Source organism: Phyllostomus discolor, chromosome 2 (assembly GCF_004126475.2).
Source record: "Phyllostomus discolor isolate MPI-MPIP mPhyDis1 chromosome 2, mPhyDis1.pri.v3, whole genome shotgun sequence".
Taxonomy (NCBI): Eukaryota; Metazoa; Chordata; class Mammalia; order Chiroptera; family Phyllostomidae; genus Phyllostomus; species Phyllostomus discolor.
The window spans coordinates 1,682,894-1,697,500 of record NC_040904.2 but is presented as its reverse complement, the minus strand read 5'-3'; the positions used below and the strand labels follow the sequence as shown (position 1 = coordinate 1,697,500).

The 14,607-nt window shown below is 59.6% G+C and overlaps 1 protein-coding gene across 1 annotated transcript in view; it reads left to right on the top strand.

Annotated features, from left to right (window-relative positions):
- Positions 1 to 14,607, top strand: part of PAXBP1 (PAX3 and PAX7 binding protein 1) — a 29,889-nt gene that overhangs the window by 12,276 nt on the left and 3,006 nt on the right. The window contains exons 6-16 of the mRNA XM_028503924.2: positions 132 to 349; positions 862 to 1,051; positions 3,847 to 3,970; positions 6,986 to 7,085; positions 7,171 to 7,286; positions 9,380 to 9,579; positions 10,565 to 10,709; positions 11,264 to 11,385; positions 12,180 to 12,256; positions 12,606 to 12,672; positions 13,239 to 13,385. Of these exons, the coding sequence (XP_028359725.1) occupies positions 132 to 349; positions 862 to 1,051; positions 3,847 to 3,970; positions 6,986 to 7,085; positions 7,171 to 7,286; positions 9,380 to 9,579; positions 10,565 to 10,709; positions 11,264 to 11,385; positions 12,180 to 12,256; positions 12,606 to 12,672; positions 13,239 to 13,385 (1,506 nt within the window). The remainder of the gene's footprint in view (positions 1 to 131; positions 350 to 861; positions 1,052 to 3,846; positions 3,971 to 6,985; positions 7,086 to 7,170; positions 7,287 to 9,379; positions 9,580 to 10,564; positions 10,710 to 11,263; positions 11,386 to 12,179; positions 12,257 to 12,605; positions 12,673 to 13,238; positions 13,386 to 14,607) is intronic.

The window sequence follows — 14,607 nt, the reverse complement described above, 5'->3', positions numbered from 1 at the left end:
TATTTTTAATTGCATACTATTTAGAAAGTGGTTTAATTTTTGCTGTTAGGTTTTTGTAACCTTAAAGGCATGATACTATTTTTGGCGTGATTTCAGTGACCAGCTTTCACATGTATCCGTTTCTTCTCCAGGTTCAAGCAAGCCAGCCCACCGAAGTGAACATGTATTACCAGAACGCCTACCCGGCCATGCCTTACGGCTCCTCCTACAGCATTCCCTACAGCTACACGGCCTACGGATCGGCTGATGGCAAATCTCAAAAAGCAGATAGTACCGCCCCTTTCAAAACCCCCAGTAACGAGACGACTCCCGTCACTATTGATCTGGTAAAGAAACAGCTGAAAGACAGGTAGGGCAGACCGGCGTCGCAGACACCCGTCCTCCCGCTCCGTGCTCGTCCTCCCGCTCCGTGCTCGCTCTGTGCTCGCAGGGGCCGCTGTCGTGGGGCCCGGGCGCGGGCGCAGGGGGGAGACGCCCCGCCCGCCCCAGAGCCGAGCAGGGGCCGCGTCCCTCTGTGCCCTGGCCCCCCACCATGGACACCCTCTGCGGGAGCCCCTCCAAGCCCTAGAGACGCCACCCCTGACCTTGCTGGCTGCAGCTGTGACCTGCCGCGTCCTGGATTCGGACAGGGTGCAGTCCGGCCCTGGGGGGGCATAGCAGTGCGTCTCGGGCAGCCCCCCATAACTTCGCAGGCAGTCCGAACGTCTGCCTTTTCTCTGGGAGCCGGGCAGTCCAGGTGCCGGCTGCCGCCCTGCGAGTGTGTGTGCTGAGAGTGGCACTGAGTGCACTGTGATGTCGCGAGGGTCCCGGGCGCCCGGCCGCGGGGAGTAAGCGGCTCCGTCTGCCCCTCTGCGCCCTCAGGTTGGACGCCATGAAAGAGGCGCACAGAGCCAACCAGCAGCAGCGCGAGAAGCACCTGCGCAGCCGCGTGGACTCCACCCGGGCCATCGAGAGACTGGAAGGGTCCTCGGGGGGCACTGGTGAACGGTATAAGTTTCTGCAAGAAATGCGAGGGTATGTCCAAGACTTGCTTGAGTGTTTCAGTGAAAAGGTAAGAATGCAAAGATACTACTCTCTTTGATAAGGCAAACGAGGGCGGTCTAGGTGGCGTTGTGCAGGTGGTTTCTGTAGCCCCCAGAGAGTGCCCCCTGAGTCCAGCCCGAGGGGTGACGAGCAGGCCTCCGTCCCTCCCGTGGTGGCGTGGCGTCTGGGCAGAGAGCAAGGGGGGCTAGCCCGGCCCGTTTAGATGGGCCCCGGCCGGCCCCGCCTCAGTCGAGTGGTAGGCGCGGGGCTGCCCCCAGTCAGCAGCCTGAGGGTTTCATCGGGTGGAAGTTTGTTTTTTATGGTTCGTGTCAAAACTCAGTTTTGACCCGTCCATGCGAGTAACTCCAGACACGCACAGAGACGCGCAGTTGCGTCAGTTTTCAGTCCCCCCCCAGACGAGGCCGGTCCCCGGCTGCTGGCAGCTCTCGCCCAGGGAAGCCCGGGCCGCCTCCGTTCCTGAAACCGCCCGCGGGCTGTCGTTTCTTCTGCGGGCTCGCTTTCCCACGGTCTTTTTTCAGTGTGAGAGCCGGACTTTTAGTGTGAAGTTAATGTTTTTAGTGTGATGAGTTATGCTGTTATATTAGCTGCCTCGAGAAACCCCCTTTTTCTCAGATGACTTCTTGGTTGATTGTTCTCCTTTAAGAGAAGTGTTACTATTTGATGAGTGGGTTCATAAGCGTCCGTGGGTTTTGCACCCTTATGTTCAAAAAGGTTAAAGTGGGGGTGCGCTGCACGCCCTGTCTCTGAACTTGCGGGCGGTGCGGTCAGAGGTCACGTCTTCCCTCACCTTGGCTCTGTGGGTCGGGGCAGGGTCTGCACGGACACGAGTGCTCCCACGGGGGCTGTAGCCCGTCACTGTCTCTGCTGACACTTCAGCACCCCAAAGCCAGCCCGTGTCTTCCTCGTGGGCTTTCCTGGGGCCGGCCGCCCAGCCGGGGTCAGGCCTGGGCAGGGCAGCACTCAGCGGGTCCTCTGCAGGGCTCACCACGTCCTTGTGCCTGCCGCCCGGTTTCTGGAGAAGCGGCTGCAGCTGAGCTGTGTGGGCCCCTTGTGGCAGATCCGCGGCTGGGGGCCCACAGCGCTGGGGTGGGGGAGGAGCTCGGGCCGGCCCCTGTGCAGGGAGTGGAGGGTGGTGCCGCTGGCGGTCCGGTCTCTCCCGCTAATACTGCCCTCGGGTCTCAGCGGGCAAGACGGGAGCTAACAACCTTCTGTGGCTGGAGAGAGGATCTTGGTCCTAAGCCACACTTGTATGTGACGTTTGTCCCTGGGAGCTGTCGCTAGACGCTTTGCTTCGGAAAGCACTTCAGTAAACCTCTCTAGTACTCCCGATTGCACACCGAGCTCTTCAGAAACGGCGACGGCCATAGGGCCCACTAGACTTGCAGGTCTCGCGTTAAAGAGACGACAGGGACGTCCAGTTCACGGAGCTTCTGCCTCGATACTCATCCCATAAGCAGCTCTACCAGTGACCAGCAGCGCCCTTGGTGTCCACACGGGTGCTCTGTCCAGCACGCCGCCGCCGCCGCGGTGACTGCGTGACACGTGGACTGTCACACACTCCAGAGACAGTCTCTGAGCTCAGCCGCCGGGGACAGTCAGGGCAGGTCTGGGGACCCTGCTGCCCACAGGGCGGCACTTCGGGGGCGAGGTGACTCCGTTACCTGGCCCGTCTGTGAACGCCCGCTCCTGGCCCAGCGGAGTCCTGCGGGCGCCTGCGGGGGCTCTCGCGGCAGACTCCGTGCTGCCCCGGCCGCACCGACCGCCGGGAAACCAGGCTTCCTGGCTCCCTCGGGTGCGTGTGGTGGGCGCTGGGGGGCATGGAGGTTCCCTGCCATTTGGTTACAGCACAAGGCCACCAGCAGAGCGCTTCCTGCTTTTCCCTCTTAAGTCGGGCCTCGTTCTGTGGGCTTTGGTTTTCCACGGGAGCCACGTGGCACTGAGTCACGGGCAGCCACCCGGAAACCTTGTTGGCTTCGTAAAGTGGCCACTCACATGAAGGACGTTACTTTAAGTATTCTTTTTCTTTTAAGATTTATTTATTTTTAGAGAGGGAAGGGAGGGAGGTAGAGAGAGAGAGAGAAACATCAATGTGCGGTTTCTGGGGGCCGTGGCCTGCAACCCAGGCATGTGCCCTGACTGGGAATCGAACCTGCGACACTTTGGTTCACAGCCCACACTCAATCCACTGAGCTACGCCAGCCAGGGCTGAATGTTATTTTCTTAAGGAAACATTTCAACATTTGAGGAGAAGAGTTTTCTGGGGATGATTCCAGACAAGTTAGTGAGAGCAAGAAGTTTATTTGCCTCGTCCGTGTGATCGGACGCAGCGGGGCAGAGTGGGGGGGGGGGGGGGGGTCTGGTGCCGGGCGGCTGGCGGCCCCGCTTGCACCCGCTCGCAGAGCCGTGGCCTCTGCTGGGCGTCGGGGCGCTGGCGGTGGGCTGTGACCCGCGCGCACTGGGAGGCAGGTCACGCTGCCGGCAAAGGGCAAGGGGACTGGAAAGGACTGCCGGGTCCTTGACTCTCGGAGAAAAGCAGTAAAACTCCTGAGGCTTCTTCACCGATGCTGACACGCCGAGTGTCTGGCTGAACTTCGCTCCAGCCACGGGTGCCGGACACTGTAGCTCCGCACGTGGGTTGAAAGAAGGGACGTGTCCTGGGCGCCAGAGGAGCGGGTCGCCGTGTGCGCCCGGGACGCACGGTCGTCCCGCCGTAGAGCGCGCCCGTCCGGGGCCGGAGCGAGCGCGGGGCCCGCGCGCGGGCGGCGGGGGCCCGCTGTTACGGAGTGTGTTGTATTCCCGCAGGTGCCCCTGATTAACGAGCTTGAGTCCGCGATGCACCAGCTGTATAAACAGCGAGCCTCCCGCCTTGTCCAAAGACGACAAGATGATATTAAAGATGAATCCTCGGAGTTTTCGAGCCATTCAAGTCAGTCCATCTTGAAGGTTTTTATTATTCATTAAACAACCTTGTTCACTTAGTGCAGCCCGACCGAAACTTAGAGACCTCAGGGCACCTCGTGTGTGTAGATGAAGGGGTTCCCTTGCTCGTGCTAGGTAGCCCTAGCGGGGAGACCGCAGCGGGGGCCGTGTTTAAGGAAGCAGAGCAGCTCCCAGGGGCTGGGAGACCGGGGCCGGGTGCGGGCAGCCCCCCCTCCCGGCACGCACTGTTACTCCCTGGCGTCAGGAGACACCTCGTGGGGTCTTACCGTGAAACCGCCATCTGTTCGGCTCTGACTGGTTTCTGTCCCCACACCCGTCCCGTCGGCAGTGCCGACGCCCCTGCTGTGAGTGGCCACGGGGAGACTCCAAGTTTAGGGCCCGAGGGTTGTGGGGGAGGGCATGCAGAGCGGTTTTCTTCTACAGGACAGATGAGCTTCGAGCTTCCTCTTTTAGATGAAAGCAAAATTGCTTGCATTTTGCAGTTTGTCTTGCAAACGATACTAGGTTTTCCAGTGAGTCAGTTGATTCCTACGTTTCTTGAAATATTAGTGTAAAAATTTAGAAATTGAATTTATATTCCTTTCACTGTGATTCCTTTCACTGTAATTGTGGTGTTACGGAAAACCACAATTAATTGGAACCCGCTTAGGAAAGAGTTTAGCTGAGATTGTTCAACCAGATATTGTAAGCTTCTTTGCTCTGTTTTCTCCACCCCCTGCTGTGCCTCGGGCGCTAGAACAGAGACCCTCCCGGCGGCACGGGTTGGTTGGGCCGTCGCCGCCACCCTCCACCCTCCACCGCCTGTGCCGGCGGGTCCCAAACGCACGCGTGCGGCAGAGCTCCCGCGGCGGTCCTTCCCGGTGCAGGTTCCCGGTCCCCTCCCAGAGAGCCTTCCCGGGTCCCAGGTGGTGGCCTGTCACCTGCATGCTGAACGGCCACCTCAGGTCATCCGAGTGACAGGGCCTCGGTGTTAGGCTTCCCGAAAACAGCGCTTTGTCGCGTAGGGTCCGCGAGAGAGCACCCTCCCTCCGGCGTGCCTGGCAGGGCAGAGCGGCACGGAGCGAGTGGGACGCGGGAGCCCTGCGGCGGGTGGCTCGGCCTCGGTGCCGCCCCTGAGTTTGGACGGGAGGGTCGCTGTGCTGGGCGCCTGGCCAGCGAGCGTGTCCCTGCGGGCTCCCGTCTGGCCCCGAAGCAGGCTTCGGGGGCAGGCTGCAGGTGACCGTCACACGGAGGAAGGGACGTAGTTTCCTTTTCAGTCCGAGGGTTCACGTGAGCCGTGCCTTTCGTCTGATGCTCGCTCCCACTTACAGCCCATCCTTCTCAATCTGGAGCTGCTTACTTACCTAGAATTAGAAGTAAGAGGTGAATGGTGATACAGGTTAATCAGGTTGAGAGTTGGAAGGAAATAGGAAAGGAACGCGAGAGTGAAAAAGGCTGCCCTAGAGGAAGTGCTCGGTAACTGCCAGAGACTCAGGGAAACCGCACGGGGCGTTGAAGCGCCGACTGCACTTCGGGTGTTTTTGTAGAGAAACGAGGAGGCCGGGAATTCCTCTCTTCAGATCCGTAAGCAGTAATCACAGCTGCTGCGTGTGGTTCTCACAGAGAGGAGGGCCCCCCACCGTCCCACCTGCCTCAGTATTGATTTTTAAAAATCCATAAGCGTGGCTACATTTTAAATATTTATTGTAGTAACGCATATTCCTTAAAACATGTCTTTAGTGAAGATACCTCTTAAGGAGGCAGGGATCGTTTTTGTAGTTTGGGGCTTTTTAACGGGTTCATCACGGCGTGCCGTGAACGCACATTCGAGGTGAAGCAGGGGCATCGTTGTGTGACTCTTCCCTTGGGGTTCGTGAACGCTGGGACGTCCTCCCTAACCTCTGAGCTGCTCTGGTGCCCGGATGAAAAGCTCAGCGAGAACGCCAGCTTTGAGAGCAGCGGGGCCCGGGGTTGTTGGACGCCGCAGGGCAGAGGGCTGCCACAGTGTTCCCTGGTGCCGGGGGGCGGGGGGTGCACGAAAGCTCCTTCCATCTTACGTGGGTTCCCCTGCCGCCCCCGGGGGGTTCCCTTCCCATCGCTGCCCACACGAGGCAGGTCCTCACGTCGTCACCCCGTGGCGAGTGGGTTTCCTCCCGCCTCGTCTCGTCTGCAGTTGCAGAACCAGCGGGCAGAGTTGGTGAGGACCCAGCATGTGACAGCCATCCTCCCGGTGTGGCTCTGCCACGGGGAGACGAGGGGGGGCCTGTGGAGGGACAGACGCCCCAGGGACAGTGCAGGTGGCAGGTCAGACCAGCGGGGGGTGCTGCCGGGAAGGGATGTCCCTCAGAACAGGAATCACCTCCTGGAAACTGAGAATAGGGCGAGCAGGTGTAAATTGAGGCAGGCAGGTGGGAAGCTGAAGCCTAAAAATTGCCCTAGGAAGTTAAAAAAGAAAGACGGAAAGCAGGTAAAAAAGAGACAGGGATTGTGCTGTCAAAGAGCAGTGTTTGAGAGTGAGAGTTGGCCCTGGTCAGGTGGTTTTCAGGCTGCACGGGAGTCAGTGTGCCCTTGCCCAGAGCCGGTGGTGGAGAGCACACCTCTGCGGCAGAGCTGCTTTCGCGCCCTGTCCGGTCCCTCTCCTGTCACTTCACGCCATCCACCGTGCGGTGCTGAGGCGTCTCCCAGAAAGTGACCTGCCGTCCCCCTCCCTGTGCTGCACAGGGAGTGCGGCTCGTTAACTCGCTGGGCCGTCGGGGTAGCGCCAGCATCTGCTCCTCAGACGTAGAAAGGGGGGTTCTGTCCAGTTGCACCTCTGGAGGGCTCTGACTTCTCTTCTCCTCTCGGGGGTGCACAGGGTGACGCGGGACTCGCTCTAAACTAGAAGGCGGTCAGTCAGGTGCCGGCTGCGGCCGGGCCGGCGCCGGGGGTAGCACGCAGTCTGTCGTTGTGGCTTGTTCTGTGCAGACTCTTTCCTCGGGATCGGCGGGGGCGGCGTGTGACTGGGGCCGGTGTTGTCTTGCAGATAAGGCTCTGATGGCGCCGAACCTCGACTCCTTCGGGCGAGACCGGGCCCTGTGTCAGGAGCACGCGAAGCGCCGGATCGCGGAGCGGGAGGCCAGGAGGTGGGTCCGCGTGGGGCCGCTGCCGGCGGGGCCGAGCGGCAGGCGTTGCCGGGTCCAGGTTGGGAGCTCGGTGTGTGTCCCGCAGGACTCGGCGGCGGCAAGCCCGAGAGCAGACCGGGAAGATGGCGGACCACCTGGAGGGCCTTTCCAGTGACGACGAAGAAACGTCCACGGACATCACCAATTTCAACCTGGAGAAAGGTCGGGCGTGCACCGGGAAACGGCGTCGTTGTCGCGTGGCTTCCGCGGGGGCGGTGGGGCTTTCACCGGAAACGGTGGCGTGTGGGCCCGTGGCCCCCGTGGGGACCGGCCCCCGTTCCCGCGTCACGGAGACTTGCGCCCGCTTTCACTCCGAGCAGCACGACGAGCTCTCACAGAGGGCGTGACCCCCGCCCCAGGGGGCGTGGGGTGTTCAGCACTTGTGTCAGAGCAGACGCTGCTCTTCAGAGTCGGGGAGTGTAAGTGCCGGGAAGTCCGCCGGTGCTGAGGGGGCCACCTGGCCGGGAAAGGCAGAGCGGGTGGGGGCAAGAGACCCGAGGGGGCCCCCTGATTCGGGGGCCTGAGCAGCGTCAGCCGGGAGGAACAGTTGGTGCTGGTGTGTGCCCGGCGTTTCCAGGAGGGCCCCTGAATGGAAGCCTCCATCTCCCACCGTGGCTGTGATCATGGAGAGTTGGCCGGCTGCAAGCCTTTGGGACCCCAGCTGGAGGAAGTTACTTTCCCCCCTTACTTACGGTGACCAGTGGCGAGCACACACAGAAAACCTGAAGAATGACACGGCGATCCCCCACGTGCCTGTCATCCAGATTCGGGTCCTAGCGCCGTCCAGCCGGGCGGCTTGAACTCCGTGTGCGTGGACACGTACGCGTGTGTGTGTGTGTGTGTGTGTGTGTTTGCCGACCCTGCAGAAGTAGCTTACACACGTCACGAGACCTGCCTCCGAGAACTTCCCTGTGCTCCCAGAACAAGGGTATCTCTCTGCCTGATCACAACACCGTTGTCACACCCAAGAAGAGTAACCAAAAAAAGATTTAACTTTTTTCAAAAAGTTAAACATTAAACAAAAAAAAATTTAATTTTTTTCAAAAGTTAAACACTTTTTTACTTAATTGATTTTCAAAAGAGAGATGAAGGAAGAAAGACATCCGTTGGCTGTTCTGCCTAGCAATGTCACCCCTGGTGGCTGCTCCCACGCGCCCCGCCCGGGGTGGGGCTCGCAACCTTGGAGCATCCAGACGGCGCTCTGGCCGCCTGGGCCGCGTGGTCAGGGCCCAGCTAAAATTCCTGTGTCACGTCTGCGCTCTGTGGCCTCCGTGGCAGCCTCCTGAGGCAAACGGGGCAACACTTTGGTGCCCGTTTTGTGGGGGGTTCTGTGTCCCCCAAACCAGCGCCCACACGGGGTCCGGCCCTGCATGTGGTTCTGACACCATTTTGTCGAGAATTAGCGCAAGTTCACGAGCACGCCGCGCATGCACCCCCGGTGCTGCAGTGTGTGTGTGAGATGCCGGCCTCTCGGAGAGACCAGGGCTGTCGTGCAGAGCGGCCTCCGCCCCAGGTCGGCCTGTGTCCTCGCGCCGGCAGCTCGTTCTCCCTGGGAACCGGAATTCCGGTCTGGAACCTCGATCAGACTGAGGTTGACTTTTTTTGGCAAGAATGCTTCATACAAGGTGCTGTTAGTTCCTGCACACACAGTAACATGACAGGTGGTCGCCCCACCGCTGGTGATGTGAAGGTTGATTTTGAGAAGGTTGAGCTTTGAGGTGTCGCCCCCACTAGGTCTCTCCATGGTACAGATCGCCCCCCCCAAGTCACCTGGGCCACCGCACCCCCTTTCACTCACCCACCGCTGAGTCCATCGCTGATGCTCGCCGGTGGCAGCTGCTGCAGCTGGCAGCGGCTAGGGAAGGGGAGACGTTGGTCACGGGTTGTGGCGCACGTGTGTCATTGACCCAGCGGTCGGTGGGAGGAGGGGCCGGGGCGGAGTTGGCACTTGGTGTCCTGGCAGCTGGCACGCCTCGGGAACTGAGATCTGACCCGAGCTGCTGGGGCAGGCGCCCTTCAGCCGAACGGCACCACAGAAAACAGCACACGCTGGGCCATTCGGGAGAAAGGGCTGCGCTCCGGGTGGAAGCCTGCACTAGCCTGTTGACCCTCTCCTTTAAACTGTAACTAACAGTCGTTCCCTTGTCGGCGAGCCCGTCTCTGATGCCCGAGCTGCAGAGGAAACGCTGGAAACACTGAGCTGTGTCTTGTCTAGATCCTACTGAACCTGGGCGTCCGGGGCTCTGCTGTTTCAGATCGCATTTCAAAAGAGTCCAGCAAGATCTTTGAAGACGTCCTGGAGAGCTTCTGTTCCATCGACTGCATTAAGTCGCAGTTCGAAGCGTGGCGCTCAAAGTACTACACGTCCTACAAGGATGCTTACATTGGCCTGTGCCTGCCGAAGCTGTTCAACCCCCTCATACGGCTGCAGCTCCTCACCTGGACTCCTCTCGAGGTGGGTGGCTTCCGTCACCGCGAGAAAGCCGCACAGCACGACGCCTGGGTGGTTCTAACCTCCAGGCTAGGGCTGTGAGCTTCTGCGAGGTGTGTCTCGGGGGCACAGGGCTATGATGGGCCTGGTGGTGACTGGCCGCGGCCTGGGGTCTGCGTCTCTACAGCGCTCGGGAGCCAGCCATTGCTCTTCAGTTGGTGTGCGGTGCCCTTCTCGGTCCCCAGGTTACTCCTGGGGACCCTGGACCGGGGCCGTGAATGAGCGGGGGGAACGTGGTCCTTGGGTCCCAGAACTTGGAGCTGTGTGGAATGAGGGCCGGAACTGCTAATACCAAGGCGGGGGCAGTGGGACTCGGGAGGGTGAGACAGGCTGCTGGGCTGGGAGGTGGGACCCGTGGGACCTGTCGGCCTCAGGTGCAGGAGAGGAGACTAGAATTTGCCCGTGCGTGTAGTGGTGGTGTTCCAGACAGGCTGTGCAAGTCCCCGACACGTGGAGGAGCCAAGGGAGGGCGGTGGGGTGGCTGGGCCGTGTACAGGGGGCAGCTGAGGGTGGAACCCTGGAGATGACCGAAAGGGTGACACACAGCCCTGCCAGACCTCGTGCGGGGTCCACGTACGAATGTCCCAGGGGCTTGGCAGGGCCATCTGCTGCTGGGGTTCCCTCCCCCAGGAGGGCTCCTGCTGCCCTGTAGGGACTGGGGTGTTAGCCCCGCATCCCCCGGTCCTGCCCCCCAGCTCAGCGAGCCCCCGCTCAGTTTGCAGCCTCTCCCTGCCCTGCCCTCCTGGTGCGGTCACCCCACTCCGTTCCCTTCCTTCAAGGGCCCCAGGCCTGTGCTGCCTGTGCTGCGTGGTCTGAAAACGGGGGTCCCCCCATGTTCTGTCCACTTGTGCCTTGTTTGTGGCCAGAGGTCAGGCCCAGGTCTGACGGCCCTCCTAGTGGCCGGAAGCAGCGGTCTGCATGTGCCGGGGTGCCCTTGTTGCTGCTGCAGGCCCAGTGCCGGGACTTCGAGAGCATGCTGTGGTTCGAGTCCCTGCTGTTCTACGGCTGCGAGGAGCGGGAGCAGGAGCGGGGCGACGTGGACGTGGCGCTGCTGCCCACGGTCGTGGAGAAGGTGCTCCTTCCCAAGCTCACAGGTGAGTCCCGAGCCGCACGCCTGGGCCCCGGGCTCCTCGGGCACCGGGCTTCCGGGGCCGCGGCAGTCACCTCATGAACGGTGAGGTCACTGCCCAGCCCAGAGGTCGAGTTGTCACGGCAGCCCCGTGACAACTGCCTGGGGCATGCGTGGGCGTGGGGCCCTGTGCGCTTCGCTGAGAGAAGTTTCTCGCATTATCATCAGTGTCTCCCAGGGTTAGAAATCACGGGTGCGGGAGCCGGTGTAAAGTGGTAAAAATAAGTTTAGAAGTTTAGTTGGAAATTCTTGGTGTTGGCACAGTATTTGTTAGGACACTGAAACTTTTTCCCCGTTTTTATTTTTACGGAGCAGTAGAACACAGAGGAATCTGTGTCCTCCCCACATCTGCCTCGCCCTCGGCCTTCCCACAGCTGGCTGACTGCCCAGGGGCTTGTTCTCCGGGGGGCGGGGGGCGGGGAATTGGCGCCTGTACACCGCAGACCGCTCGGCCCCGGCCCGGGTCCGGCCAGCTGTGACCCGACCGTGTCGCCCCTCACTCGGCCTGTTCCCGGACAGTGATAGCGGAGAACATGTGGGACCCTTTCTCCACGACGCAGACGTCGAGGATGGTGGGGATCACGTTGAAACTAGTGGACGGATACCCCTCGGTGGTGAACGCGGAGAACAGGAACACGCAGGTGAGTGGGTGCTGCCCGGAAAGGTCTCCGTCCTCCCCGGCCTCTGGAAGGTGAGCGGGGCCGGGAGAGTAAGGGGGTGTGTCCCAAGTCAGCCGGAAAGTCCGGTTCGCCTGCCTGGGCCCCCTGGTCCTTTATGAAAGCCTGAAACGTACAGAACGTGAGGCGACAGGTGTCCGAGTCACGGGGTGCGCATGGAAGGAAGGGCGCCTCCCGGTTTCCTGCTCGCACCCTCCCTGACGCCCCCCTCACTCTCAGTGGGACTAGTCAGGCGTCTCTGTGAGACCTGTGTTTTTCAGGAAGAAGGAAAATGTAAAATTACTAGAATGGGTAATTATTGATGGCTTAAGTGCTAAAACAGTAAATAGCACGTGAAACCACCAAGCATTCTTTTACCACTAGTTTCCAAATTTCCAATTGCTGTTGTCCCTCACTGGCCGTTCTGAAGAGCTGTTCAGACGTGGCAAAGTGCTCTTTGTCACCGCTGCATTTTCAGGGGCGTAGTTCCGGGAAGAGCCAGGTCGTGTCTGATCCAGACCCTCACAGAGCAGGTGGGGGGAGGTGAGGGGTTTCTCGGGGGCTTCAGGCCGGGGTTGGGGTTGGGGAGCCAGGGCAGCGGTGGGTATCGGGGACCTCGGGCTCTGGGTGAGGGGAGCGGGAGACTCGGTAAGAGCGCTCGCTCAAAGCTGGGCGCTCGGTCTGTGATCCGGAATGCGGCCTGTTACTGTTGGCTGTTGCTACTGTGTTTTAGTTTTTAGTCTGACACAGCCCTGACCAGAGTGCGTGGTCTGTTTCAGCTGTACCTGAAGGCGCTCTTGCTGAGAATGAGGAGAACTTTGGACGACGACGTGTTCATGCCCTTATATCCCAAAAAGTGAGTGGCCCCCGAGAGCGGCACAGGGGAGAAACCTTCCCGCGACGGTCACGCGAACCGTGAACTTCGCCCCTGCCGTGCGGACTGAAGCCCGAAGGGCCCAGCGCGGCGGGACACGGCTCCCCGAGCAGAGAGTCGTGCGAGGGACGCTCTTGGTTCGTCCTCTGTGGCTCGGGGTCAGCTTCCACTGTTTAGACTTACTGCCTCCTGGACTGGAGTCGTTTGGAGAGGTTTTAAAGTCACGTAATTCCCTCGTTACCCGTTTTACTCGGGGAAGCGCCCTCTTCTGGGAAGCACGTGGCACGTACTGCTGGGTGAAGCGCCTGACCGCGGTGTGTTTCCCTTTCAGCGTCCTCGAGAACAAAAACTCGGGGCCCGCCTTGTTTTTTCAGCGGCAGTTTTGGTCGTCAGTTAAGGTGCGTATGTGTAGGGTGCCTGAGAGACCCCAGCTTTGCCTGACGTTATGTGTAGGATTTCGGAAAGTACGTTTGTATTTTACTCCATAGGCTTAGATACACGTATACAGAGAGAGTCTCCATTTTGCAAAGTAGTTTTTCCCAACGTTTATTCAGGTTTGATGTTTCCATAGGAGAAAACGAACTCTGAGTCCCACAGTTAGGTCCACGCTGGTCAGCAGAAGGCCGTGCTGCCGGTGTGTTCGGAAAACAGAGTGCCCGGGGCCTCCCGAGTCTGGGGCTGAAGCCCTGACTCGGATGGAGGCGGAGCCTCGTGGCCTTTGCAGTCCAGCGGAGGTGTCAGACAGGGAGCCCGTGGCCTCGGGGCAGGGAGAAGTTGGAGGCCGGGGGAGCAGTTGGCAAGGGGCACGGAGACCCTGACCAGTGAGCCACCAAAGGTCCCCTTTGTCCCTGAGGAGTGACTCTGCAGAGACCAAGGGGGAAGGCAGGGCCGCCGGGATCGGGCAGGGCAAGACGGGAGCCGCAGGTCACGGCCGCTCACCCCGCCATTCGTCTCTCCTTCCCAGCTGCTGGGGAACTTCCTCCAGTGGAGCGGCATCTTCTCGAACAAGACCCTGCAGGAGCTGGCCATCGACGGCCTGTTGAACAGGTACATTCTCATGGCCTTTCAGAACTCGGAGTGCGGAGACGACAGCATCAAGAAAGCCCAAAATGTGAGTTAAATGGTACATACTCGCGTTTTCAAGGCACGGAAGTTAAAATGGATTGTTTTGAGTGTTTGAAGGGAATTTCGAGACTTCACGGAAACCCCTTTGCTTGCTGGGCTTAGTGTGAGGTTGGCGGTCACTGTACCACCCAGGTGGCTCCACCTGCATGGCCTTCTTTTCTTTTCAGTTTTAGAGAGAGGGGAAGGGAGGGAGAAAGAGCGAGAGACACATCAGTGTGTGGTTACCTCTCACAAGCCCCCCACTGGGGACCTGGCCAGCGCTCAGTCCGCTGAGCCACACCAGCCAGGGCTCCTGTGGCCTTCTTTACACAAAGATTTGTCCTGTTAATACGTGTATTTCCATCCGTACATCCATCTACCTGTGTCAGTATTTTTATAGCTGTTCATAAAAGTTTTAATTGAAGAATTTTTAAGAATTGAGTAAGTGCTTTTTTTTTCAGTGATACTAAAGAAATAGTTTCTTTTCTCATTTAAGAAACAATTTTTAATTTTTTTTTTCTTTTACGGATTCCAGACAGAGAGAGAAGGGAGGGAGAAAGGCAGGGAGAGAAACAGCTGTGAGAGAAACATGGATGGGCTGCCTCCTGCACGCACCCCAGCCGGGGCCGAACCCAAACCCAGGGCTGGGCCCTGACGGGGAGTTGAACCCGCGACCTTTTGGTTTGTGGGACAGTGCCCAACCCGCTGAGCCATGCTGGCTGAGGAGAGAAATTTTTTTTTTTAATATTGTTTTTTCTACTTTACATATGAGTTCCATAATTTGGTCTTTTTTAAGAATAGTTTTTGAAAGTCACAGAATTAAAACAGACTTGCGAGTGCAGTGCAGTTTTTCCAGACAGCGTCGGGGTGTCTCTGGCAGGGCGCCCTCCAGCGCCCCGACACTGCCGGGCCTGCGTCCTGTAAACACGGGTACTCTCTCCCCGACTCCGACGCGGCCATCAGCCCCGGAGGTGACCGTGTCACCGCAGCCTGAGTTCCGTGGTGACTGTCGGTGACACCACCGATAGCCGAGCCGGTCGGCGGCGGCTCCCGGGCCACCTCTCTCGCACCCGATTGTCTCGTCTGCGCAGTCTCGCTGCTCTGGAACAGTCAGGCCCTCAGTCTGTCCTCGACCTTCCTAACCTTGGCATTTTCAAAGATGACAGACGCGTTACTTTGTGGAATGTCTCTCAGTTGAGGTCTGTCTGATGGTGTCAGTAGGTTCAGAT